The 25,975-nt window shown below is 43.1% G+C and overlaps 1 protein-coding gene across 8 annotated transcripts in view; it reads left to right on the forward strand.

Moving 5' to 3' along the window:
• Window positions 1-16,116, forward strand: part of Tlk2 (tousled like kinase 2) — a 96,359-nt gene extending 80,243 nt beyond the window's left edge. For all 8 annotated transcript variants that reach the window (XM_031352940.1, XM_031352943.1, XM_031352938.1 and 5 more), the window contains 6 exons: window positions 100-189; window positions 2,922-3,091; window positions 4,257-4,395; window positions 8,841-8,952; window positions 12,357-12,464; window positions 15,027-16,116. In XM_031352940.1, the coding sequence (XP_031208800.1) occupies window positions 100-189; window positions 2,922-3,091; window positions 4,257-4,395; window positions 8,841-8,952; window positions 12,357-12,464; window positions 15,027-15,200 (793 nt within the window). In that variant the 3' untranslated portion in view covers window positions 15,201-16,116. The remainder of the gene's footprint in view (window positions 1-99; window positions 190-2,921; window positions 3,092-4,256; window positions 4,396-8,840; window positions 8,953-12,356; window positions 12,465-15,026) is intronic.
• The last annotated feature ends 9,859 nt before the right edge of the window (window positions 16,117-25,975 follow it).

The raw sequence follows: 25,975 nt of genomic DNA on the forward strand, positions 1-25,975 counted from the left end.
TGCTGGTATTAAAGGCGTGTGCCACCACACTGCCTGGCTAGGGTGAGTTCTAAAGAGCAGGCCAAGTGCTTTCTGTTTATGCTTCCATTGTGTTTACAGGCATGCGTGTAGGGAATACCGAATTCACAAAGAACTGGATCATCCCCGGATAGTGAAGCTGTATGATTACTTTTCACTGGACACTGACTCGTAAGTCCCTTTTCCCTTATTTCATTTTCTTGACATCACTGTATGCTAGTAAAAATTGGCTTGACAGGCAGAGAGATAAGGTGATTGTCAATATCTGTGCTATAAATATTTCCATTATGTCCAGTATTAAGACCAACTTAAAAAATTAGAGAACTTTATTCTAATTTATATACCTTATTGTTCATCCATCACAATTGGTGGGTTTTCATGTGTGTCATAGATACATATGGGTATTGTCTAAGATCATCTTAGACGTCTTCACTCTCAGAAGAGACCTGAACCTTTGTCAGCTCTCCATTTTACTCTTCCTCTGTTTAAGCAGACACTGCTGTCTGTCACTGTTAGAAGTCGTGTTGTGGACAGTTTCACATGTGGAATTGTAGTACGTCGTCTTTGGAATTGGTTTATTTCAGTTAGCATGGTGCTTATCCAGGTGTACGTTTGTTGTACTTAGGTGTCAGTAGTTACTCCCTTCTCATAACTGGATTTATCCCACTCTGCTTAGTCGTACATATAGTTCTCTAGCCAGCTCACAGTGTTCCTGCAAGTGTAGCAGTCGGTCCTTAGGAGCTGGTTCCAGTTGCTGTTGACATGCCACAAGCAGGCCCAGTGATATAGACTGTTGTTCAGCAGTGTCCTGTTACCCTAAAGCAGGAAGGTTAATGTGACTAGAAAACTAAAGATAGCTCGGTGATTCAGGTTGGAATACAGGTTCCTGGGCAATAGAATTTTAGAATTGAGAGGGCTGTTAGGGTTCAGCCTTTTCAAATATCAGAAAAATGAAATTACTTATGTGAGATCTTTGGTCTTCTTGATAATCCTGTGTATAGCAATATACAGGGTTTAGGGATATTTCAGTGTTTGGAAAGTTTTTTAGCTACAGTTAGGCCTGAGTCAGGAGAACATACAAGTCTTGCCTATAGATAGTACCACAGTCTCCTAAGGATGTCCAGGAGGTTGTTTGTCCACTTAGAAGCTCTCTCAGACAAGCGCCCATGTGGACATAGATCCAAGAAAAAGAGTCGGACTCATTTCCGCATTTCAGATAGATAGGCTCTGAGAGCATCTGCATGCCTTTTAGGTGTCATAAAAAGTATAGTTTGCCAGGCGATGATGGCGCACACCTTTAATTCCAGCACTTGGGAGGCAGAAGCAGGTGGATTTCTGAGTTCGAGGCCAGCCTGCTCTACAGAGTGAGTTCCAGGACAGCCAGGGTTACACAGAGAAACCCTGTCTTGAAAAAAAACAAAACAAAAAAAAGTATAGTTTATCGTTTAGCCCTGAGATGATGCTAGTGTGTGTTCGTAGTCAGTTGCAGTGTAGCTTCAAATTCAGCTTATAGCTGGTCACCACTTGCCTTTCTTCCACTGCATTAGGAGGGCATCTCTGGTAAGCTTTGTCAGTGGGTGTTCATCTGGGTTCAGCCAGTGGGTAAGCACATAGCTCTAGCTTCCTAGTGACCTGACTTCTCATAGCACCACCTTCTTCCTCTGACCCTCTGGTTTTAGGGTGCTGACAGCTTCCTGCTGTAACTGGCCACTGGGGTGCCTTACTGGACAGCTTGTCTTCTTAGACCTTCAGTTGTGAGTCAAGGCCTCTCTGTCTTCAATATTCAAGTGGTTTTTATTTCTTGGTTAAGTCCTAACTGATAAACCATGGCTTAAAAAGATTTTACGAGACAGGGTTTCTCTATGTAGCCTTGGCTGTCCTGGAACTCACTCTGTAGAGCAGGCTGGCCTTGAACTCAGAAATCCGCCTGCCTCAGCCTCCCAAGTGCTGGGATTAAAGGCGTGTACCACCAGCGCCCAGCTGTAAAATGATTTTTTTAAAAAAGTATTTATCTCTCAGGAATGTTCAAATAGTACAAGGAAACATACATCAATTTGAATACTTGGGGAGGTAGATGCATTCATTACCTGTAGTGCCAACCTTGGTGTGCAATTTAAAATGGGAGTATGAATAATATATTGGCATGAATATAAGTAAGACAATCCATACCGTATGGAACACATTTGTGTAGTCTTTTGCCAGACATATACAACTAGTTCTTGAGACCTGGGCAGAACCTAGACTCTTCCTTAGTGTATGCACTCAGTTATATTGGACACTTGCAAGGACAATTGTGTGATTGATCACTGTATAATAGTGGACATGTGCTGTGGGTATGCAGAGGAGACCCTGCTATAAGAGGATGGCTAGATCACACATTATAGTTCTTGTCAGTGTTCTTAGAAGAAATATGCCATAATGAACTTTGGCACAGTTGATGCCAATATGGAAATTATAGAAGCTCATCTCCAAGAGAGCAGGTACCTCCCCCCTGTGAGTTTTGTGGCAGCTGATGTGAAATAGAAGAGTGTTTTAGGAACAAAGAAAGGAATAGAAGCTGTTAGACCTGAGTTGGTTTTTGTTGTTTTGGTTTTTTTTTTTGCTTTTGGTTTTGGGTTTTTTTTTTTTTTTTTTGGTTTTTTGTTTTGTTTGTTTGTTTTTTTGTTTGTTTGTTTGTTTTTCAAGACAGGGTTTCTCTGTATAGCCCTGGCTGTCCTGGAACTCACTCTGTAGACTAGGCTGGCCTCGAACTCAGAAATCCGCCTGCCTCCGCCTCCCAAGCGCAGGGATTAAAGGCGTGCGCCACCACTGCCTGGCTAGACTTGAGTTTTTGCTGAGAGTGGTTTAGATATTTTTAATCTGTTTTTTACTCCACTGTTAAATTCTGGTTTATGTGCTTTCAGGTTTTGTACAGTATTAGAATACTGTGAAGGAAATGACCTGGACTTCTACCTAAAACAGCACAAATTAATGTCGGAGAAAGAAGCCCGATCCATTATTATGCAGATTGTGAATGCTTTAAAGTACTTAAATGAAATAAAACCTCCCATCATACACTATGACCTCAAACCAGGTATGGCTAACTTTCAGGAGCTTTTTTTTTTCCTGTTTTGGTTTTTCGAGACAAGGTTTCTCTGTGTAGCCCTGGCTGTCCTGGAACTCACTCTGTAGACCAGGCTGGCCTTGAACTCAGAAATCCACCTGCCTCTGCCTCCCGAGTGCTGGGATTAAAGACGTGTGCCACCACCGCCCGGGTTCAGGAGATATTATTAAGTGTCTTTTAAGTGACTTTTAAGTTTATTAAGTCAAAGAATTTAGCAGGAGCCAAGAAGACCCAACAGTATATCACTGTAGATGCCTGGGTAAGTGTGGGAAGAAAGGAGTCCTGGGCCGCGTGCTGCTAGGAGAAGGTGGGTGGGTGGGTTAGATTAAGTTCTGGAGAAACAATGCCCTTGTGTGCTGAACCAGGAAAATTAATGATGTCATTTAGAAACAACTGTTTTGACAAGTTCCATTTTGGTTTTTTCCCATTACAGCATGCAGCAGTTTGTCTCAGTCTCCCTGATTAGTACACATATGCTCCATTTCCTTAAGACCCAAGCGGATTTTATCTTTTTAAATTAGCATTTAACTTGGTAGGCTTCAGGAAAGTCGAGAAGCTTTTTATCCCTTACCTTTTATTTCTGTTAGCTGGCTTTTGTCTGTTTAAATGTGTATACTTGTCACCTTCTTCTCTGTGGAGCTGTTGGCTTGCTTGGCTGTGAGTTTTCAGCTTACACGTCCCTGTCCTGTCTCTAGTCACTACACTTTCCTGTTATAGGACCTATAGGTGGTGCTGTGGCACCATTTTTGATTCCTAAGAATGTTTTTAGAGAGCACACTGAAAGTTCTTGTGAAATTTTCACACCAGTTTTTCTTTCTTTCTGTTTGTTTCTTTCTTTCTTCCTTTCTCTCTTTCCTTCTCTTTCTTTCTCCTTTTTTTTTAAAATCAACTCTACAAGTAATATTTTACTTTGGCAAGTCATTTTTATTTCCAATGCCCATTTGGGTTTTGGGACATTAAACAGGCAATTCTAAGAAAATAGAAATTTCCAGTGGACACTGAAGATTCTCCCAAAGTTAGAATTAGACTGTTTTATTCCAAAGATTTAGAGTTCACTTGTTGCCTTCTTGTGCATCTTTTCTCTTAATAAAGAAGTCTCAGTTTGTTTATTCATGAAGTTTTTTAATCTTTTTAGGTAATATCCTTTTAGTAAATGGTACAGCATGTGGAGAGATAAAAATTACAGATTTTGGTCTTTCCAAGATCATGGATGATGATAGCTACAATTCAGTGGATGGCATGGAGCTCACGTCACAGGGTGCTGGTACTTACTGGTAGGTATCTAGGAAGTCTGCCAATCGGTTGTGGGGGTGTGGCTCTGCTGTACTGACTCCCCAGTGACTGACAGTTAATCCGTGTAGTCTGCTAAGACAGAAGTAGTCTTCTTAGCACTTTGACTTTCTTTATCAATTTTTCTTTCTATTTTCTTTCCGTTCTTAAAAACCCTTGAGAGACTGCTTGTATAGTCTGGCTTGGCTATGCGTGTTTATTACACAGTGCTGACTGCACAAGCCAGCAGAGAACAGGGTCGTTTCACTGCCTAAATAAATGGCCCTGAATTCTACAGTTCAAGTAGCAGCCTCTCCTTGTGTTGGTGAGATGAGGGATTTGTCTCTAGGATGATGAATTGTCGAGTCAAGAATTGAGGGTAGGGCTAAAACGAAACAAAAACCAAATTTATACTATTCCATCATATTCCTGTCTGTTAGCATGTCCTAAAGGGTTTAAAACTCCTCCTCCCTCCTGAGCCCTGTCACCTGAGCCCACTTAGCTCTGCCTCACACACAGTTCTGTGAGCACTCCTGCCTGCTGTTGGCTTTTCACTATTACTTTTTATTGTGAGAACCATAAAGCATACCTGTGCCTGGGGCATGAAATTTTGTGATTGTGATTTTATGATTTTATCCCCTTCTGAGGTGGTTACACAAAGCCACATTCTGCCTTAACTGATCTTACCCTAGAGAAGCCTCAGAGCCCAGGAGAGGGAAGTAGCATGCTGGTGTGTCCCAGCCTGAGAAGGCCCCGTGCCATTCGGAACATGTGGCATGAACCCTGTTCTTCTGCTGATTGTTAGTTAGGTGGACAATGAGCTGCTTTTGTTTCTCTGTATGCTTGGGAAAATGGTACCTATAGTCAAGAGTTAGTGTCTAAGTTAAAGCTTTGAAATTCTTGGTTTAAAATAGAGCTTACATTTACAGTGTTTACTCGATTTGGGAGATATTGTGGGTTAGTGTGCCTGCCACTAAATGACAAAAACGCACAGAGTTGATACCTCTGGGAAAGAGGTTTGCGCTTCTACTGTGTATGAATTCAATGGAACTTGCACTTCAGCTTTGTACGTATTAGCTTGTTCTTTTTAAAAAGTGTGGTCAGTCTATCTGTCTTTTTCTCTCTCTCATATGTTTAAAATAGCTATTAAAAATAATAAAATATGCCATATATAGTAGTACATAATTTAATCCCAGCATTGCAGGTAGATCTCTGAGTAAAAAGCCAGCCTGGTTTAAATAGTGAGTTCCAGGTTATCAAGGTACACAGTGAGACCCTGAGACCCTGTGTCATTGCTACCTGGTGCTATTTTTGTCAATTTATTAAAAAATAAAAAAATCAGCAAATAAAATTGAAATAAAAATCATAAAATGCTTTGCCTCAAAGAAGCTTATTAGATAATGTAAACAATTGTGTATATGAGCAAAGATTAAAACTGGAGGATGGTTGCTTGGTTGTTCATTTTAAGTATATTTGGTATTTTTCCATAATGAAAAATAAGATAGAGGGTTTCTAAACTAACATACACATGGTGGCATACACATTTAATCCCAGTACGCAGGAGGCAGAGGTAGATGGGTCTAAATGAATTTGAGGCCAGCCTCATATACATAATGAGTTTCAGGACAGCCAGTGCTATGTAGAAAGATTCTGCCTATAAAAAAACAAACAAAAGAAGTAAATAAGTGAATAAATGAATCCTAAATAAACAAAATAGGGTTTCTGAGATAATTTTATAACATTGTTATAATCACTGGCCTCAATATATTATCTTTTAATGATGATGACCGAGGGAAATAAAAACAGGCCGAGGATAGGCAGGCTTAGAACATTTTAAATAACTGTGGGTTTTAACTATTCATTCCAGAATTCTACATTGATTAAGATAAATGAACTGGGAGACTAGAGAGGTGGCTTAGTGGGTCAGACTGCTTTCAGTGCAAACACGAGGACCTGAGTTAGGATTTTAGCACTCATTAAAAAACAAAACAAAACAAAACAAAAAAAAACATGTCTATACGCCTGCAAGCCCCAGCACTGTGGGGGGCAGAGACAGGAGAATTACTAGGACTAGGACATGAGGTTCACTGAGAGATCCTGTTTCAGAAGAGTATGTGATAGCTAGCATGGAGACGCAGGCCTTTAATCCTAGCCCTCAAGGCAGAAGCAGTGATCTCCATGCCAGTCTAGTCTACACAGCCAATTCCAGGTCAGACACAGCTGCATAGACCATGATGGAGCAGGACACCTGCATAGGTTTGTGCATGCACTGTACATTCTTACATATATGCAAGATACGTGAGTAGGGCAAGGTGGTAGGTGCATGCCTTTAATAACAGCCCTCAGAAGGCTGAGGCAGGAGAATTGAAGCAAGTGTTTCATGGTGAGTTCAATAGCAGCATGGCTACAAAGTGAGACCCTCTCTTAAAACCAAGAGATAGTCAAGCTCAGGTTATGCTTTGGGTATCATTTCTGAGCTTCACTGCTTCTGTGTGAGGATATGAATTGTGGTAAATAAAAAAAATAGTTTTTTTATACTAATTAGTATAGAAAAATTAGTTTATTTCTTCATTTATAGATAGAAAAACCAAATCTTAGAAATTGGTTTACCAGACATGTACTGTTTAGTTGAACTATCTTTTACATTCTAAAAATCTTAACAAATTAACCACTCTGCGTTTTGGATGAGTTCACTACCCCTGTTCTTCTCTGCCACCTCTTCAGGGGGAAAAAAATACATTTTTGAAAAAAGTTTTTTTCAGCAGTTATTTTTAGAATCAAAGTTTTATTTGTTATTATGTACCCAAAGCCATATTTAAGGTGAAGTGCAGTAAAGACCCAGCAACTGTGAAATGAAGGGTCCAAGAACGTTTGAGTGCCACTTGGAAGAGGTGTTCTTATCTTTTTCTTTTGCTTACATTTTTTTAAAAAGTTTTTTACTCCCTTTTTTAGTCATAGTGAGTTGTATATATGTCAATGTTTAGAGTGGTTTGTTTTGTTTTGTGTGGCATTGGAAATCCAACCCACAAACTCTTTCTTTGCCTCTGAGCTACACCTTCAGTATATGTCTTAGGTCTAAGTATATATTGTAAGATAATAGTCTACCTTGGGCCATAGTAATCATCCATATGTATGTTATGAAAAAGATGAGAAAAATATGGAAGTAAATAAGTTTGACAAAGAATGTGGCTGAGCAAAGAAGGGTTTGAGTTTAGATATTTATATCAGGAACACAGCAGGGTCCTAATTTTAACCCTTTAAGGTTTTTCTTAGGCTGAACTTTCCTAGTCTGAGTCTATAGAAATTCATCTAATGTCTTCAGAATCCTGCCTTCTAGCAGAGCTGTGGCTAGGATTCCAATATTTCTTTGATTTCCTAAATGTTCACAGGTACCTTCCATACCATACAGTTTGTTGTAGCCCTCTATTCCCTAGATTCTTTAGAGACCAGTGGTAGTCAGATACGGGGCTTAGATAATGGTCTTTGTGTGAGTTTTACTGCACTATTTGTTAGTCTTTCAGCTGTCTGACCCAGAGTAGAAAAATACATGTCCTAATAACTCAGACTTTAGTGTCACTCTGGATTTTATATTGGAATTGTTGTGGTAAAACTTCCCACAGATGCTGCCTTAAATAGGCAGCATAGACTCTGCTTTCAGAGATCTGTAGGCCTTGAGTTTATTTGGATTTTAAAACATTTATTAATTTTAGGAACTAAAGATGTAGCTTAGTAGAAGCTCTGATTCAATCTTTAGCACCCTAAAAAATTGATTTTAGGTAAGTCTCCTTTGGACAGCGTGAAAAGAAACCTCTGGCCTTTTTAACTGTGTTGTTTGAAGCTATCATAAAAGGAGTTTTGTTTCTTTTGTGTCACCTCATGTTTAAAAAAAAATTGTGGGCTGAATGTATAGCTCTGTGGTAAAATACTTCCACAAAACCCTGTGTGATCCTAGTTGTCACCATTACTACAGAATACTACCAGCAACAAAACTTGTGAATGACACTTGGAGGAGTAGACACGATTCTGGGAAAGGAGGCTGGGGTGGGGGGTGATCAAAGTGAAACTAGAGAGAATATTCACCTCTCCACTACCACCTCTGTAAGTTCGAATGAGTGTCTTTCATTTACTTGTATATATTTCTAACCTGATAGTTGAGTCTGAGTGTTGAGTATAAATGTGTGTGTGTGTGTGCGTGCGTGTGTGTGTGTGTGTGTGTATGTGTGTGTGTGTACATTTCATATAAAATGTTTGTTTGTTTATTGAGAGGCAAGGTCCTCCTTAGCGATGGCTGTTCTGATCGTCACTGTTCATAGAGTCTCACCTCCCTCTGCCCCTGCCCCTCAAGTGCTGTGTGCTATATTTTTAATAAGGCCCTTTATTTGCCTTTTTGTAAACAACTCAGATTTATATATTTAATTTTCTGAGTATTTTTATTTCTGTTTTCTCCTAGGTATTTACCACCAGAGTGTTTTGTGGTTGGGAAAGAGCCACCAAAGATCTCAAATAAAGTTGATGTCTGGTCAGTGGGTGTGATCTTCTACCAGTGTCTTTATGGGAGGAAGGTGAGGAAGAAGGCAGTGGAGCAGCCTGGGGCCACACCCACTACCTCGTGTGGATTCTTCTTTGCAGTTAATCATTGGAATCCTGAAAGTAGTGGGTTAAAGGAAACACAGACTTCTCAGTAAATGCTTTCTGTATACCTACAAATCCCAGGCTGAAGAGCACCTACTGAATTCTCCCAAGCCATCAGAGACATGCATGTTGCAATCTCAAATATAAGACATGTTTTAATTCTGATGTGAATTCATGTAAAATAGGGTGTTGTGTGTGTGGTTTTTGTTTTGTTTGTTTGTTTGCTTTTTAAGATCTTGCTTTGTAGCTGTTTGGCCTGTACTATACAGCACAGGCTGACCTCAGACTCAAGGCAATCCCTGTGCCTCACCTCTTGAATGCTGGCATCATATCACTTCTGTCTTGAAATCATTCAGTAGCATGAACAGTCTCCCCAAAAAATTTTCCTAAGCTTTCCAATAGGATCTGAAACTTATCCCCTAGATTTTATTTGTAACTACCTCATTAGATAAAAGCTGTTGTTAATAAAAAAAAATCCATACTGTGTGCTTGTGTGTGCTTGTGAAGCCTAGAGGTTAACCTCAGGTTTTTGATTAATTCTCCATCTTATTTTTGAGAAAGGTCTTTCACTGAACTTGACTGAGCTAGACTAGCTAGCTAGCAAGTCCCCACAACCTCCCCTATGCTGGGACTACAGGCACATACTACATCTGGCTTTTTTTGGTGGGTGCTGGGGTTCAAAATTGGGTCTTCATTTTTGTATAGTAAGTAAGCACTTTATCCACTGAGCCATCTCCCCAGACCCCTCATACTGTTTTGTTTGTTAATTTTGTTTTGTTGAGACTAGTTCTCACTGTGTAGCCCTGGCTGGTTTGGAGTTGTCTTTGTTTAGATCAGGCTGGCCTCAAACTTAAACTACCTCTGCCTCATGAGCACTGGGATTATTAAAGGAGTGAATTACCATACCTGGCAAAGGTTTATTATTTATGTGTGTGTGTCTCTGAGTACATGAGTGTGTGTGCCCATGGAAGCCGGAAGAGGGTATCAGATACTGTCTCGTTTGCTGTTTGTTGCTGTGATAAGCACAGTGACAGAAACAAAAGCCTATCTCGGGAGGTATTGTTTGGCTTATATGTCTGGATCATAGACTACCATTGAGAGAAGTCAAGGCAGAAACATGGAAGAATGCTGCTTACTGATTTGTTCTTCAGGGCTTTCTCAGCTTGCTTGCTTATACCAGCCACGACCACCTACCGAGGGTGGCACTACTCCCAGTGGGCTTGGCCTTTCCACATGAATCCTGAGTCAGGAAAAGGCCCCCTTGACTTGCCAATAGGCATTTGATGGATACACTCAGATAAGGTTGCTAGATGACTCTAGCTTGTGTTAAGGTGACAAAACTAACAAGCACAGATACCTTGATGCTAGAGTTCCAAGAGGTTGGGAAATGATTGACTTGGATGTTGGGAACTGAACTGGAGTTCTTTACAAAAGAGGCAAATCCTCTTAGCTGCTGAGCCATCTCTCCAGCTAGCCCTCCCCTCCTTTTCTGTGCTGAGATGGTGGTGTCAGAAAGTATCCCTTGGCCAGGTGTGGTAGTTCATACCTATTATACCATATATACATATATATCTTTTCTATATATGTATGTGTTTAGGAAGCTACTATAGTGGTAGGTTTTCGTATGGCTTTCTGAAAAACCTTTGTTGTTAATTATCTCTCCATTTTGGGGTCTGAGACTAGAGGATCCAAAGAATTGATGGAAAACCTTTAGTCCCAGCACTTGTAGAGGCAGGCATTCCAGGACTGCCAGGGCTACACAGAGAAAATTGTCTCATGAAAGCAAAAAAAAAAAAAAAAAAAAAAAAAAAAAAAAAAAAACAAAACAGAAAGAAAAGCCATGTTAGAAAATCAGGGCCTGGGATGTAGTTCTGTGGTACAGTAGGTATATAGCTAACATCTACAAAGAAAGAAAAGCCATCTTAGAAAACCAAGGGCTGGGATGTAGTTCTGTATACAGTACATACACAGCTAACATCTACAAAGCCCTGGGGTCCATGCCCACACAGACAGTATTTCTTGTCTGTTTCTAGTGAAGGTGTTATTAGAACAAACAGTAATGGTATTTTTCCTTGTGAGCACATCTTTTATACACCTACACAGGTATAGTATATACACATTCCAGGGTCCTATTGTGTATTCATATTCCTTCTGCCTTTAGTATGTTTAGGCTTTAGTGTTTAGTTAAGCTGAACTTGGGCATAGAGCAGATGGGAGTTTGGTAGGCCCTGTGAACTCCTAATAGTTTTATTCGATTCCCAGTGCAGTCTTTAATGTGGATAATGCCTTCCTCTTTAGCCTCTTGTTCTTGAACCAGCCTCTCTAATACAAGAGCTACTAGTAGAGCTTAATTATTTTGTGTACTGTTTAATAATGTTGAGTTGTTACTAATACTAGTGGTAGAGGTTATGTAGAATTATTCCAGATCTCTTAGGAACACTGAGCTTTTAGCCTGTAATTTTTTTTGTAGGAAACTGCAGCTTGAGGCACAGTTAAGCCCCTAAGTGTTCCTAGGTCTTTGTTGTTATTTGTCAGGTTTGTTTCTTGAGGTAAGATCTTTGTTACATAGTCCAACACTGGCCTAGAGCTCACTGTGTAGCCTTTGCTGACTTTGAAGTCACAGCGATTCTCCTGTGTCAGCTTCTTAAGTGCTGAGGTTACACTTGTGGGTCACCATTCCCATCCTTCAGACTGGGTGTGAGGAAAACATTTTCTCTTCTAACCTTTTTCTTTTTTTTTTTTTTTTAGATTTAATTTATTTTATGTTCTTGAGTGTTTTTTGTTTTGTTTTGTTTTTCTGCATGTGCATACATACATGTACATACATACATACATACATGTACATACATACATACATACATGAGAGCCTGGTACCTTTGAGCTCAGAAGTGTGCACTGGTTCCCCTGAAGCTGGAGTTTCAGATGGATATGAATCACCATGTAGGTTCTGACAGTTGAACTCAGGTCCTCTGCGAGAAAAACCAGTATTCTCTATTTCTGAGCCATCTCTCCAGCCACACCCACAATTTATTTATTTTTCCATCCTTTTTTGTGTACATATTAGTTTGGCTAGTGGCACATAAATATGTATAGTCACCAAAGGTTGAGTCAGAGTTCAAGAGACAAATGGCTTCTTTCTGACTTGTTCTTTGCTGTGAGCAAAGCTAGAGATGGGTGAGACTGTTCTGCCTTGAGTGGCCTTTAAGCTCTGGGCCCTCCCTGTTAAGTGTCAAAGGTGAGAGATAAAGGAGGCCATCCCCCGTGTGCAGAGGTCTGTGGTCCTGAATTGTGTAACCAGAGGCCAACCTTAGTTTATTCTGTTTTTATATGACAGCCTTTTGGCCATAACCAGTCCCAGCAAGATATTCTACAAGAGAATACTATTCTTAAAGCTACTGAAGTACAGTTCCCGCCAAAGCCAGTAGTAACGCCTGAAGCTAAGGTAAGTTCATTCATTGACCAGCAGAAGTGGCTGCTCCCTGAGTCATTTCTTTGAGTGGTAGTAACTGGATTAATATGAAATTGAGCCATTATTAAGCAGCAGGATAGGGCCAAATTAGTATTCTTAAGAACATGGGTAGAAGAATATTGCTTATGGTCTGTCCACCTCATCCCCGAGTTCAGTAAAAGAAATACTGACAAGCAGGTGTGATTCACAAAGGCTCTGTGATACATGACAAGGAAGGCTCCATGCACTCCAAAGGAGTTATACCTGGCAGTGTGCGGAATAGGAAAGGTACCCAGCTTGATGCCTGTAGGGGAGAGTGGTCTGTCTGGGGAGCTAAGACTACACAGGAGAGATGATGCAGGCGTGCTAAGGTGAAAGGTAAAGGCCCTCTCCATTTCTGATGGCATGGTTGGGATAGGTCTCGATGAAATACTATCTGATCAGTATCTTGAGTAATGTGTAAGTGAGAGCCATGTGTAGATTTGAGGGAAAGTTGTTCTGCAAAGAAGGGCAGGCAAATGGTGGGGTCATGGCAACTGTGTGGTCCAGTTGCTGCTTTAAGAGCCTACACTGGTAGCTATGTGAAGAGACATTTATTTAGTCATTTGATAGTCTATGAGAACCTTTTATGCATTTCACTAGGAAAGGCTCATTTTCTTTTCTTTTTTCTCTTTTATTTATTTTTTCATACTCCAGATTTTATTCCCCACCCTCTGACTGTTCCACATCCCATACCTTCTCCCCACCCCTAAAAAGGCTCATTTTCAAAGCCAGGAGTTCCATGTTCATTTCAGTGAATATGTGTCTTAGCTTCCAAATACATTAATCAAGCAAGTACCTGTGTCTTCAATTAGAAAAGCCGGAATTGCCTTTCTATCTTTGTATTTTGATAGCTAAACATTTGAAAGAAAGTCTAGAGGCTCACAGCCATCCATTGAACTGAGTACAGGGTCCCCAGTGAAGGAGTTAGAGAAAGGACCAATGGAGCTGAGGGGTTTGCAGCCCCTTAGGACGAACAACAATATGAACTAACTAGTACCCTCAGAGCTCCCAGGGTCTCAACCACCAACCAAGGTTTGCACATGGTGGGACTGATTGTTCTGGCAGCACGTGTATAGTGGAGGATTGCAAATTCGATCATCAATGGGAGAGGACCTCGGCCCTGTTAAGGTTCTGTGCCCCAGTGTGGGGGAATGCCAGTGCCAATAAACAGGAGAGGGTGGGGTGGCAGGCATGGGGAGTGGAGAGGCAGCTGGGGTTTGTTTTTGTTGTTTTTGTTTGTTTCTTTGTTTTTTAGAGGGGAAACTGGGAAGGAAAAAATTTCCATGTAAATAAAGAAAATATCTAATAAAAATTAAAAGAAAAAAAGTTAATCACTTGTTACATGTTTTAGGTTTTCCAGAAACCCTATTTTATTTTATTTATTCATGCTGAAACCTGAACTCTAGCATTTGCTTGCTAGCATGCACTCCACCTCTAGCTCCATCCTTAGCCAAGTTTTACTTTTTCAGTTAGTTTTAGGGTCATAACAAAATAGAGCATGAAGAACATAGTGTCTCCTTGCTCCACAACCTCTCCTGCCGACGTGTCTTCATCATGATAGGATGTGTTGTCACCAAGAACCCCGCCACAGCATTATCAGCTTACTGTGAAGTATAGATTCTATATGAATGTGATGTTTTACACTTAAAGACTAATGCCTCGAGACTGAAGATGTAACTGAGCTGGTGGAGTGCCTGCCTAGCGTGCACAAAGCCCTGTCTTCCATCCCTAGCACTGCATTAACCAAAAGTGGTTGGGCGCACATGTGTAATCCCTGCATTACAGAGGTGGAGGTAGGAGGATCAGAGTTCAGGGTCATTTTGGGCTACATACTGAATTTGAGGCCAGCCTAGGAAACATGAGTCTGTTTGAAGGAAAAAAAAAAGTTGATTAACTTAATTAAATTGCATTATAAAATTCAAATATGTTGAAAACTGGTCAAAAAAAAAAAACCAGGGAGACAAAAAAAATGCTTAAAAGTCTTTATGATAAAAGTTGCACAGAGGGCTGGCGAGATGGCTCAGTGGGTAAGAGCACTGACTGCTCTTCCAAAGGTCCTGAGTTCAAATCCCAGCAACCACATGGTGGCTCACAACCACCTGTAATAAGATCTGACGCCCTCTTCTGGTATGTCTGAAGACAGCTACAGTGTACTTATGTATAATAATAAATAAATCTTGACAAAAAACTATAAATCAAAAATTATAAATGATGCTAAAAAAGAAAAACTAAATATAAAAAAAAAGAGTTGCGCAAATAAGACTACACTGCCTTTTATATTGGGTGGGAAGGAACATCCATTTGATAGCTGAAGTTCAATCATGTCTGAAATACTCAGCAAACCCCAGCGCTGCTGCTGGCCCTCATCTTCTCTGGTCTGCATGTTGGATTTTGGGGAAGGCTATAAACCTGTTTTTTGGAGGGAATATTTGCTCTGGGTTCTAGCAGTGATTTTGGTGCCTCAGTTCCCACCTGTGTACCAGGATTATCTTTTCTATGAATCTTCCTTTTCAGGCATTTATCAGGCGATGTTTGGCCTATCGAAAGGAAGACCGTATTGATGTGCAGCAGCTGGCCTGTGACCCCTACTTGTTGCCTCACATCCGAAAGTCAGTCTCTACAAGTAGTCCTGCAGGAGCTGCTATTGCATCAACCTCTGGGGCATCCAATAACAGTTCTTCGAATTGAGACCAACTCCCAAGGCCACAAACTGTTCAGCACATAAAGTGGACACATGGCATTCAGCAGTGGGTTTGGAACATAGTGAATCCGAATGGATCTCATGAAACCTGTACCAGGTGCTTTTATTTTCTTGCTTTTTTTCCCATCCATAGAGCATGACAGCATCGATTCTCATTGAGGAGAAGTCTTGGGCAGCTCTGGCCAGGCCTCGTAGGAAAAGGCCCCGCCCGAGGTTCCAGCGTCAAGGTCACCATGGGTGGCTGCTCTGAGTGAGGAAAAAATTAAAAAGAAAAAAACTGGTTCCATGTACTGTGAACTTGGAAACATGCAGACTCAGGGGGTTCCCTGATGCAGTGCTTCAGATGAAGAATGTGGACTTGAAAATACAGACTGGGCTAGTCCAGTGTCTATATTTAAACTTGCTCTTTTCTTTTAATAAAGTTTAGGTAACATCTCCTGAAAAGCTGGTAGCACAAGGCTCGGCTGGGGATGGTGTTTGACTTGGGAGGAAAAAGTTGCTACTGCCACTAAAGGCACTAGAGTTAGTGTGCTAGCCCCGGGGAATCTCAGTCTCTGAAGACATGCAGCTCCCTCGCCCTTTTTATTTTTGAAAGAATACATTTGGTCCTAAAGTGAAACCCGTATTAGCGAGTACGTGGCAATGTTCATTCCGGTCAGATGCAGCTTTCTCCTCCATCTGGTCTCCTGCTTATGAATGCTTCCCTCACCTCAGTAGGGAGAAACAGTGGGGGTTCTGAGATGCGTGGGTTTTGCCATTGGACAAAGAATGAGGTTAGAAGACTGCAGTTTGGAGTCTTTCTAGGTTTTCAGATATTTCTTCACAATTTGAACACTTGACGGTTGTCCCTTTTAATTTATTTGAAGTGCTATTTTTTTAAATAAAGGTTCATCTGTCCATGCAGTCCTCCTGGATTCTCTGACTATATATAGTAACTATGGGAACTGCTTCTAGAGGTAGACAGGCTTCCAGGGTGGCTAGCTCCTGCCCACAGTCTTCTTGCTCATTTCTTGCTAACCATGCTATTAAACCTGATCAGTACATGAGCTTTTCCCTCTGTTAGATCTTTGAGAAGAAAAAATTCTCTCAGGCATTTGAATTATGGTGAATATGCTCTGGTGTGTGTCTGTGAGCATGTACCCTCTTCTAACTCACTTCGATTCACCTAGTGGATTTTTTAAAAAATCTCAAGGAATATAGGTATTTCAGCTTTTCTCTCCCCACCCCCCCCATCCCCCAATTAGGCTTATTTCTGAGGTGTGTGATCTACTAGAGGTGGAGCTGAAATGGGAGCCCTGTGGCCGCACTGTGCCCTGGAAACAGCAGATCACTCTGCAGGAAAGAGTTGGAGGCCAGGGTCTGAACATGTGGTAGCCAGCTTGGAATGTTACTGACATGTGGTAAGAGAGCCAGCCAGAAATACTTAAAGTTGTAGAGATCAGAGCAGGGCTGGGAGTCAGGAAGGGCAGAGCTCTTAAGGAATTGATGACTCGAGTGCTCTGTGCCTGTGAAAAGCTCCACTGAGAACACCTTTTTTTCTAAGACCCGTGTACTTTGTAGTCCTGCCCCACTTTGCTTGGTATCAAGTGATCTTAAAGAAAGGCAGAGCATTCCAAACCAAAGGAATTTGTAGGTAGGTCTTGTCACATGTTGTTCTGAGAAGAGAAAACTCTGTGTGTACCTCTCCCCTGCTTACATGCTAGGGCTGGAGCCAGGACCTTACACATGCCAGGCAGCTGTAGCCTCAGCCTGTACTCCCACCCCAGTCACTGCCTGCAGGGAGTGAAGCAGAGTGCAGGTCAATTTTAGTGATGATAGAGTGTGTCCGCAAGCACTAGGTAGGAGAGGGTGAAGTAGAAGCCATGTTAAAGTAGCTCAAAGGAACTAAATGCATACCCTACCCTCATCTAGTGATTTCTGCAGTTTTTAAGTTTTGACTTAGTTTGGAATAAGGTGCTGTGGCTTTAGGCCTTCCTTGCCCCACTTTTGGCCCATTTCCTATGTTCTTAGGAGTCTGTGGCAGGCTTGCTTTGTGTCTGCCTTTTTCCCCCCCTTTATCCTGAAGAAGGGACTTCCCCCCACCCCCCTTCTCGTGTGATTCAGTCTAAATCTTGCCTGGCCTGGCCTGGCCTGGCCTGGCCTGGCTTGAATCTTGGCACAGCATCTCTCTATTGCCTGGAGAAGCCCCAGAGAATATACACTGACCTCTTTTCCTCTTTGAAGAAGCCAATAAAATCACTGAGTGGGTTTCTCTGACAGCGGATGAGTTTCACTTTCTCCCAGCCTTAGTCCCTTAAGGCCGCAATGTTGACTTACTCTATCCAGTGCATCCAGCATCCTTCTAACATTGAGATGTGACCGTCATCTACAAATATGCTAGACTGCATTCCTGTTCTAGGACACATGTGGCCCATGGTTGGACTCTCCTGAGATACAGTGACCAAAAAAAGTATCAATTTATAATTAAACTTATCCAGACTGCTTTGGCCTTCTCCAACATTGGATGTAGGGCAGAAGAACACACATTTAAAATAAATTATAAGAAATTAGGGTGATGAGATGGTTTAGCAAGTAAAGGAACTTGGTGACAGGCTTGATTACCTAAATTTAATCCCCGCGATCCCAGAAAACTAACTCCTACAAATTGTCCTCTGATCTCCACATACCTGCCTTGGTACTACCATTACCCACAAATAAATAAATAAATAAATAAATAAATAAATAAATAAATAAATAAATAAATAAAATGTAATTTTAAAAGAAATTAATTCCCAGTCTCTTGGTTGCGTTCAGGTTCATTCTCCAGCCTCACACAGGCCCTTTCTTTATCGGGGGGATAGTGCCATGGAAATCTTGGTAGCTGTTAGGGTGCCCATGGGCCCTACAGGCCTAGTGGAACTGTTGACTTTCTGTGCTTCTGATGTACCAAGTAATGGAGGTACGACAGTAAATAGCAAACATAGCTAATGAAGGGCTAGTTAAGGGCTCACAGTCCATGAGCACCTGGGCCTGAGAAGAGACAGAGGATGGGGCCCAAGGGGGGAAGGCTTATGTAGCTAAGCTGTTGGCATCCCACGGCTATAGCTGACCTGGGCACACTGGCTATCTTTCAAAGATGAGCCTATTTCCCTCACTGTAGTTTGGGAAGGGCAAGTTTTCTTGCTGAAATGAACAGTTAAGAACATTATGTTCTTAGTGTAGATAACAGTTCTCTTTAAACAGCTGTCTTGTAGGGGCCTAGAACTAGAAGTGGGCCCTGGAGCTTCATTCTAAGAACATAACATGGATCACTTGTCCAACTTTCATGATTTTTTTCTTTCTGAGATTTCTACTAGTCTGAGTGTTTCTAATGTTCCTCCTCTTTCTCCTCTTTCAGTTTTTTAGGTAGAGTTGATCAGGCTTTAAAAGTTAGGCCTGAGTTCAAATCCCACCTTTGCAATCTCCATGGACTTCTTGCACTGGGAATGTAGGTAAACCGCCTGACACACCATAGTACAATAAGAAATATTTAAAAAAGATGACAAGACTCTAAGAGGAGCTAAGTTTAGAATCCCTGAGTTCACTGAAGTTCAGAACCTTCTTGCCGTGTTGGCAGAAGATCTTTTGGCCAGTCCATGTCATCAGTGGGTCTCATTCTGCCTGGAAGGCAGCTTCTGGCTGGCTGGGGACGTCGGCCCCATCACACCGACTACAAAACTGGAGGTAGACATTAAATATCTGTGTTATTCCTAGGTAACTGGTTCAGGTGCGTATTTGAGAGCATAGCCATGGACTGTTTGACTCCCAGGGTAGGATGAGCCGTTTCTGTCTACCTGTCTGCCAGTCTTGTAGTGATAACAGTGTCATTGGAGAGAGTAGCTATGAGACCTCTTAGTGCCAGTGTAACCAACCTACCTGGCAGGTGTAAGGATTGTGGAAGTATTTAACAATGTGCCTCCCAAAACTAGAACGTCCTGAGGAATCTCATGCTGGGGTGAAAAATCACCTAAAGCTGGGGCCAGCCAGTGAGGGGCCAATGACAGCAGGACCATGCCTGGAGCCAGGAATGCTTAATTATGCATATATATTGCTTTCTACTTAAGCTTAAATCTATGCTAGAACTCTGAAGATGGACTTGGATGCATCCATCACTGGAGCACTTTATCCCTCTTCACAATGTGGCTACATTGCTTTTCACCCTTTTCAGGCTTATTGAAGATGGGCGGCAGAACCTGGCATGTTGGAGCAGCCAGATAGAACCCAGGACCTTGCACACCTAGGTACTTCGCTTCGCTTTCTGGCTTCCAAACTCATACAACTGCAAGAGAGATCAGTTCTGTTTTATTTTTATCTTTGGGAACCAAGGTCTATCTTAAGCTTAGGGCTTCTGAGCTGTTGTTAGACACTGTCATTATGTGGAGCAGCAAGGAGGCCTAGACAACTCCTAAAGGCCTCATAACAATACACTTGGGAGCCATTCTTCCCTTTGGCAAAATACTAGCTGTCTTATTATGAGATAATTCTTTGAGTTTTCCCCATCCGTGAAGGATCCAGGACTACAGGAGAGAGACTGCTTCAACTGGCAGTCTGATTAAGCAGCTCCTTGGAGGGGTGAAGAGGGCTAAAGAGGGAGAGGCCTGGGTATTGAGGGAACCTGCCAGAGGCTGGAAAAACAGGCAGGTCTGGGGCCAGGTGGGGGCAGGGAATACAAGAGTGCTTTTGTGCAGGCTGAGCCCAGCAGGGGCCCTAGACAGACTGGAGTCTGCCGGGGGCATGTGGAGAAGTACTGCTCTGGCCTTGAGACCCCATGGTGAGAAGGGTCAGAGAGCGGCAGGCTGGCTGGCTGGCTGGCTGGCTGGCTGGCTGGCCCAGCCCCACCCATCTGGCCCTGGGTCAGGCCCATGGGTGTGGTAGAAGACTGTTAACCTCAGGTCTGCTAGCATCAAGCTTTCTTCCCTTGGAGACTGGGGAGGAGGAGCAGGGGCCATATAGAGGGGGCTATAGCACTGTTGCAGACTAGGAAAGTGAAGCCCAGAGCCATTTGCTGGAAGATAAGAGCTATGGTAAGATTTTGCCACTGGAAGATGGAGCTGTAATAACTGGGAAGGTTGCTACAGGTGAAAACTTTTGGAACTGGATTCACTGAGTGCTATGTTTGCACAGAGGTAGGTGTAGCAGAGATGGCACATGAGCTTCCAGACAGACGGACAGAGATGTACGTTTATCCTAATCTCTATCCATCCTAATTCTGCCCTGTTTTTTCTAGCTCTTCCTTCCCTCCTGGCTAGTGGTCCTCAGGACTCTACATTGAAGTCCTACCCAGACAGCCTTTGCAGTGCTGGGCTGAAAGAGAAAAGGCAGCTCATAGAACTGCGCTAGTACTCCATAATATCCAGTCCTCTCAGCTTTTATTTATATGTATTCCTTACACTATATACATTTATGTGTGTGTGTGTATATGTGTGTATGTGTGTATGTATATGTGTGTATGTATTTGTGTGTATGTGTATGTGTGTATATGTGTGTATGTGCATGTATATGTGTGTATGTGTATATATGTGTATGTATGTATGTGTGTATGTATGTGGATGTGTATATATGAGTGTGTATATATGTGTGTATGTATGTATGTGTATGTATATGTGTGTGTATGTGTATGTATATGTATGTATATATGTGTGTATATGTGTGTATGTATATGTATGTGTATATGTGTGTATATGTATATATGTATATGTGTGTGTGTATGTGTATGTATATGTGTGTATGTATGTATATGTATGTATGTGTGTGTATATATATTATCTTTCTTAGCATGGTTTCTTAGGATAGCCCAGGCTGTTCTGAAGCTCATTGTGTGACCCAGGTTGGCCTGGAACTCAGTCCTGCTTCAGCCTCCAGAGTACTAGGATTATGAGTTTACTTCACCAGACTTGTTATCTTGCATATATATTAGGAGGTGGTAGGGCTTGGGGAGAGGCCTTGGTTAGTAAAGTGCTCATAGGCAAACATGAGAACCTGAGTTTAGATTCCTAGCACCCACATAGTCTAGAATCCCAGCACTTGGAAGGCAGAGGTAGGTTGATCTCAGAATTCAAGGTCGGCCTGGTCTATAAAGAGTTTTAGCTAAGCCAGGGCTACATAGACTGCCACAAAATAAAAGTTGGAGGGCAACTGAAGAATATACCTGATGCTAACCTGGGTTCCACACAGTTTCACACATATATGCATGTTTGCCTGAACACACAGACACACAAGAAGGCATTGTTCTTCCTGTCCCATTTCTAGAAACTGCCAATAATGGATAAATAGGAATGAGTTTTTCTGCTGTTTTGTTTTGTTTTGTTTTTTGCTGTAAGCTTAATGGTTGGTATGGTAGGAAGTGGGGCACACACACACACAAACACACATTCACTCCTTAGTATGGCCCTTTCCCTAATATAGTGCCAGACCTGGGCTTCTTAGCCCAGTGCCAATGCCCTATGGTAAGATTTTGCTACTGGAAGATGAGAGGTTTGCCCCTCCAAATTAGTTCCAGAAGCCATGGCTCTGTGTATCTGCAGACTCTTGTTGTTGTTGGTTTGGTTTGGCTGTTTTTTTCTTTTCGAGACAGGGTTTTTCTGTGTTGCCCTTGCTGTACTGGAGCTCTGTAGACCAGGCTGCCCTTGAGCTTAAGAGCTCCACCTGCCTCTGCCTCCCAAATGCTGGGATCTAAGGTGTGTACCATTACCTCCCAGCCTATGTCTACAGACTCATTGGCTCTTAACCTGTGGTTCTCTCCACAGGGGTCACGTACCAGATAACATGCGTATCAAATATTTACATTATAATTCATAACAGTAGCAAAATTAGTTATAAAGTAACTAATTAAAGTTAGTTATAAAGTAACAATGAAAATAATTTGGGGGCGGGTCACCACAATATGAGGAACTGCTATAAACAAGCCACATCAGAAGGAAGACTGGGAACTACTGCTGTAGAGCTTCCTGCAGCCTCAGCAGGAGGGTTCCATGCCCGTGTGTGCCAGTGGCTGGTCAAACTGTCAAACTGACAGAACCTCTCCTAGGAAGGCTTTTTTTTTTTTTTTTTTTAAGAATTATTTATTTGGGCTGGAGAGATGGAGTAGCGGTTAAGAGCACTTACTGCTCTTCCTGAGGTCCTGAGTTCAATTCCCAGCAACCACAGGGTGGCTCACAACCATCTGTCATGGGATCCGATGCCCTCTTCAGGTGAAGACACTGTAGCTGTCTTCAAACACACACTAGAAGAGGGCATCGGATCCCATGACAGATGGTTGTAAGCCACCCTGTGGCTGCTGGGAATTAAGCTTAAGACCTCTGAAAGAGCAGTCAGTGCTCTTAACCGCTGAGTGCTCTCTCCAGCCCCTTCTTGGGAAGTCTTCATGAGGAGTTATGTAGATGAAGTTGACCTGTGGCTTTGTCTGTAGGGGATTGTCTTGTCTGTTAGTTAAGGGAACATGCAGACCATTGTGTTAGCCAGACAAAGTCTGCCCAGGCTTAGAACTGGGATGAGAGTGACAGTAGGGCTTTGTATGGCACTCGGGTTACCACTCTACAGCTTAAAGTCAGTGCCACAGATGCCACATGAGTATTTCTAACACATCTGACACATCTGTGGAGAAAACCTATGTCCATCAAATGCTAGGCTCAGGAATATGATGAACTCCATACTTGAGCAGAGAGGACCCTGGAAGCTTGAGGGACCTGTGGGCTCTTGTCCTTACTTCATCCACCACATTGTTGAGTTGTACCATGATTGCACCACTGCCTGCTGGAGAAATCCAGGTGGTCCAGCCTGCCAAGCGCCTGTGAAAGAGGGGGCCCTACTGGTAAGACCAAGGGCCTAAGAGTCAGGAATTGAGTGGAGAGCCTGGGTGGCTAGGCCAGGTCCTGAATAGCAATCCTGTTTAGATTCCTGGATGTTGCCAGCAGTGGTGGTGCTCCCCTTATCTCAGCACTTGGGAGGCAGAGCCAGATGGATCCCTGGGGCCCAGGCCAGCCAGAGTCGCATAGTGAGACCCAGTCTCAACCAGAAGCAAAGGGCTCCAGAGTTAGCTCAGCAGTTAAGAGCACTGGCTGCTCTCTCCTAGAATGCAGGTGTAATTCCCAGCATCCACATGACTCACAGCTGTCTGTAACTTTAATCCCAGGGTATTGACCCCCTGTTCTGCACACCCCAGGAACCAGACACACACATACACAGACAAACGTGGAAGCGAAACACTCTTATTTCTTGTTTTTTTTTTTTTTTGAGACAGGGTCTCACTATGCAGCTCTAGCTGTCTTGGAATTTGATTTGTAGACCAGGCTGGCCTTTAACTCACAGAGATCTTTCTGCCTCTACCTCCTGAGCATAGGAATTAAAGGCGTGCATCACTACACCCGGCTAAAAGTTAAAATCTCAAGAACAGAATAGGAAAAAAAAAAAAAAGAATGGCAACCCACAGTCTGATATACCATCTCAGCCCAGTCCACAGCCCTCAGAACAGCACTTGGCTCGCATGCACTCGCACCCGTCAACACCTGGAAAACAGAATAGAACTCCCTGGGTACCCAGTCTGCTAGGACTCGCTACACTGGAGGCTGGGGGAAAGCTGGCCAACCTCTTTGGGCTGGAGTAGAGATTGGGCCAGCTGGACACAGCCACTTGGCTCCTTTTGGTCTAGGGCTCTATTCCACCAAAGGCCAATCAAGGGTGGATTGGAGTAGTTCAGTATTTTGAACTTTCTTTTTACCCTTTTCTGGGCCACTGTTGGAGGGACTGGGCCCAGCCTTGCTAGGACAGGATCTCAGCTGACTGAGAACTCACAGTATAGACCAGGCTAGCCCCAAACTCACAGAGGGTCTCTTGCCAGTGTCTTCCAAGCATGAACCAGAGGAGAGGAGAGTAGAAGTTGTAGGTGAAGTGCACTGTACTCCAGGTTGAGGGCACCTTGGAGAACAGCCAGGGTGACACATACCAGCTGGGTGACAAAGTTCTGGAGACTCTGTCCCACCCAACTGGTTGGTTCTTCAGCTCATCTTTGTCTCTTCCTTTACTTGCTGTGGTTCTTCAGGAGAACCTCACCTCTCCAGAGATCCATTATCAGCATGTGTCTGACTTAGGCAGAGCTAACAACAAGGATGCCTAAGAGCCAGGCATTTTGAATCCTGTGGCAGCCTGAGCTCTCAGTCTAATCTGTCTGCTCTGAACTTACTCCAGGGTCCTACTGATAGCTGGCAACATTCCTGTGGCTTCTCTAAGTAGGCGTTTGGGTCGCAAACTCCTGGGAGTCAAAGTCTGGACTCCTAAATTTGGGGAGGAAGTCTGTACCTCCTGGAAGGGAGCTAAAAGGCAGGTTGGAAGTTTGCATCTGGAGCAGCTGAACCTGGGAGGGACAGGCAGGGAGCCCTTCTGGGGAGAATGGAGGGACCTAGGACAGCTGACAGAACTCTCAGGTGGCCATGATGGGATAGGTTAGCCAAGAGATGACAAATACCAAAGAGCTCCCTAAGTACTTCCCAGTAACTGGACAGGGAAGAGATGGTCCTGTAGGTGAATGAAAAGCTCCCTAAAACCGCACAGCCTGGAGCCAAATGTGGACATTTGGGAGCTGTCTCCAGCATAGCTTCTTACGTTTTCTCTTTAGCCCAGTCAGTCCTTCTGGGACCCTCTCCTTTGTGCTGGGGAAGAGGTGGCCTGCCGGAGTGGAGCCACTGGGGGAGATTGCTAGGAAGAGATAGGAAGGGTAGGTAGGGTCCAGTCTGAACTAGCATAAGGAGGAGGTAGAGTGGGGCAGGCAGTCCTGTGTGCCTCTTTGGGCTCACATTTCTTCTCTAGCTGCTTCAAGCAAGAACTGGCCAGCCAAGTCTCACAGCCTCCTCCCAACCATCCATTTACACCCCCACTGTCTCTTATCCTCCTCTCTGTGCTTTGCTGTGGGTCCGGACTGATGGGTAGTCCTAGGCATGGCTGACTGTAAAGGTTGCTGAAAGAGAACTCGAACCACCTTTAAGTACAAAGAGTAAAGGTGTCAGTGTGCGCATCTCAGAGTCCTGAGACAGAGGGGGCAGTGACTGTGAAGGACTTCTGACTAAGTGAATTCACCCATCCCTGGGCACCTGCACCGACCTGTTCGGGTCTAAGTATATGCATGTATTAGCCAGCTGCACAGGCCATCAGGACATTTCTCTTGGGACTTGGTCACACTTTGGGATGCCATTTTTTGTACATAGTTAAACTCGGAAAGGTTCAGTGACAAGGGGAGGTTATATTTTTCCTCTTAGGGCACCCAGATCTCATGGGTACAGAGGAGGAAACAAGGCAGGCAGGGTGATGGGTCCAAACAACAAAGACCAATAAGGAAGGTTGTACTTCCTGAATGGCTCCATAGAGTCAGGACTGTGCCACCCCTGAATGCAAATGTTTAACACTAGTAGGAGTCACGGCCCCACTTAGAAGTCTCTGTGAACTGAGAAAGCACAGAAGTAACTGCCAAAGGTCACCGAGAGAGGATGAGTGGAGGAACCAGATTCTCCCTGTACTCCAGAGTGTGGGTTCCTTCCACTGGATTGCTCTAGTGAGACCGGCCCTCACTATACAGGCCCGTTATGGCTGAATTAGTCCACATGTGAAGGGCGTTGTTACAGTCTGAAGAAGGGCTGATTCTCAGTTCGCATTTCACCACAGCAAGAACTATCTTAGCACCAAGCTCACATAGCTAGTCAGACACCCCACTGAGTGCCAAGCATCTAGCCAGGTGCCTGGTGTGTAACGGGCTGTC

Source organism: Mastomys coucha, unplaced genomic scaffold (genome assembly GCF_008632895.1).
Source record: "Mastomys coucha isolate ucsf_1 unplaced genomic scaffold, UCSF_Mcou_1 pScaffold5, whole genome shotgun sequence".
Taxonomy (NCBI): domain Eukaryota; kingdom Metazoa; phylum Chordata; class Mammalia; order Rodentia; family Muridae; genus Mastomys; species Mastomys coucha.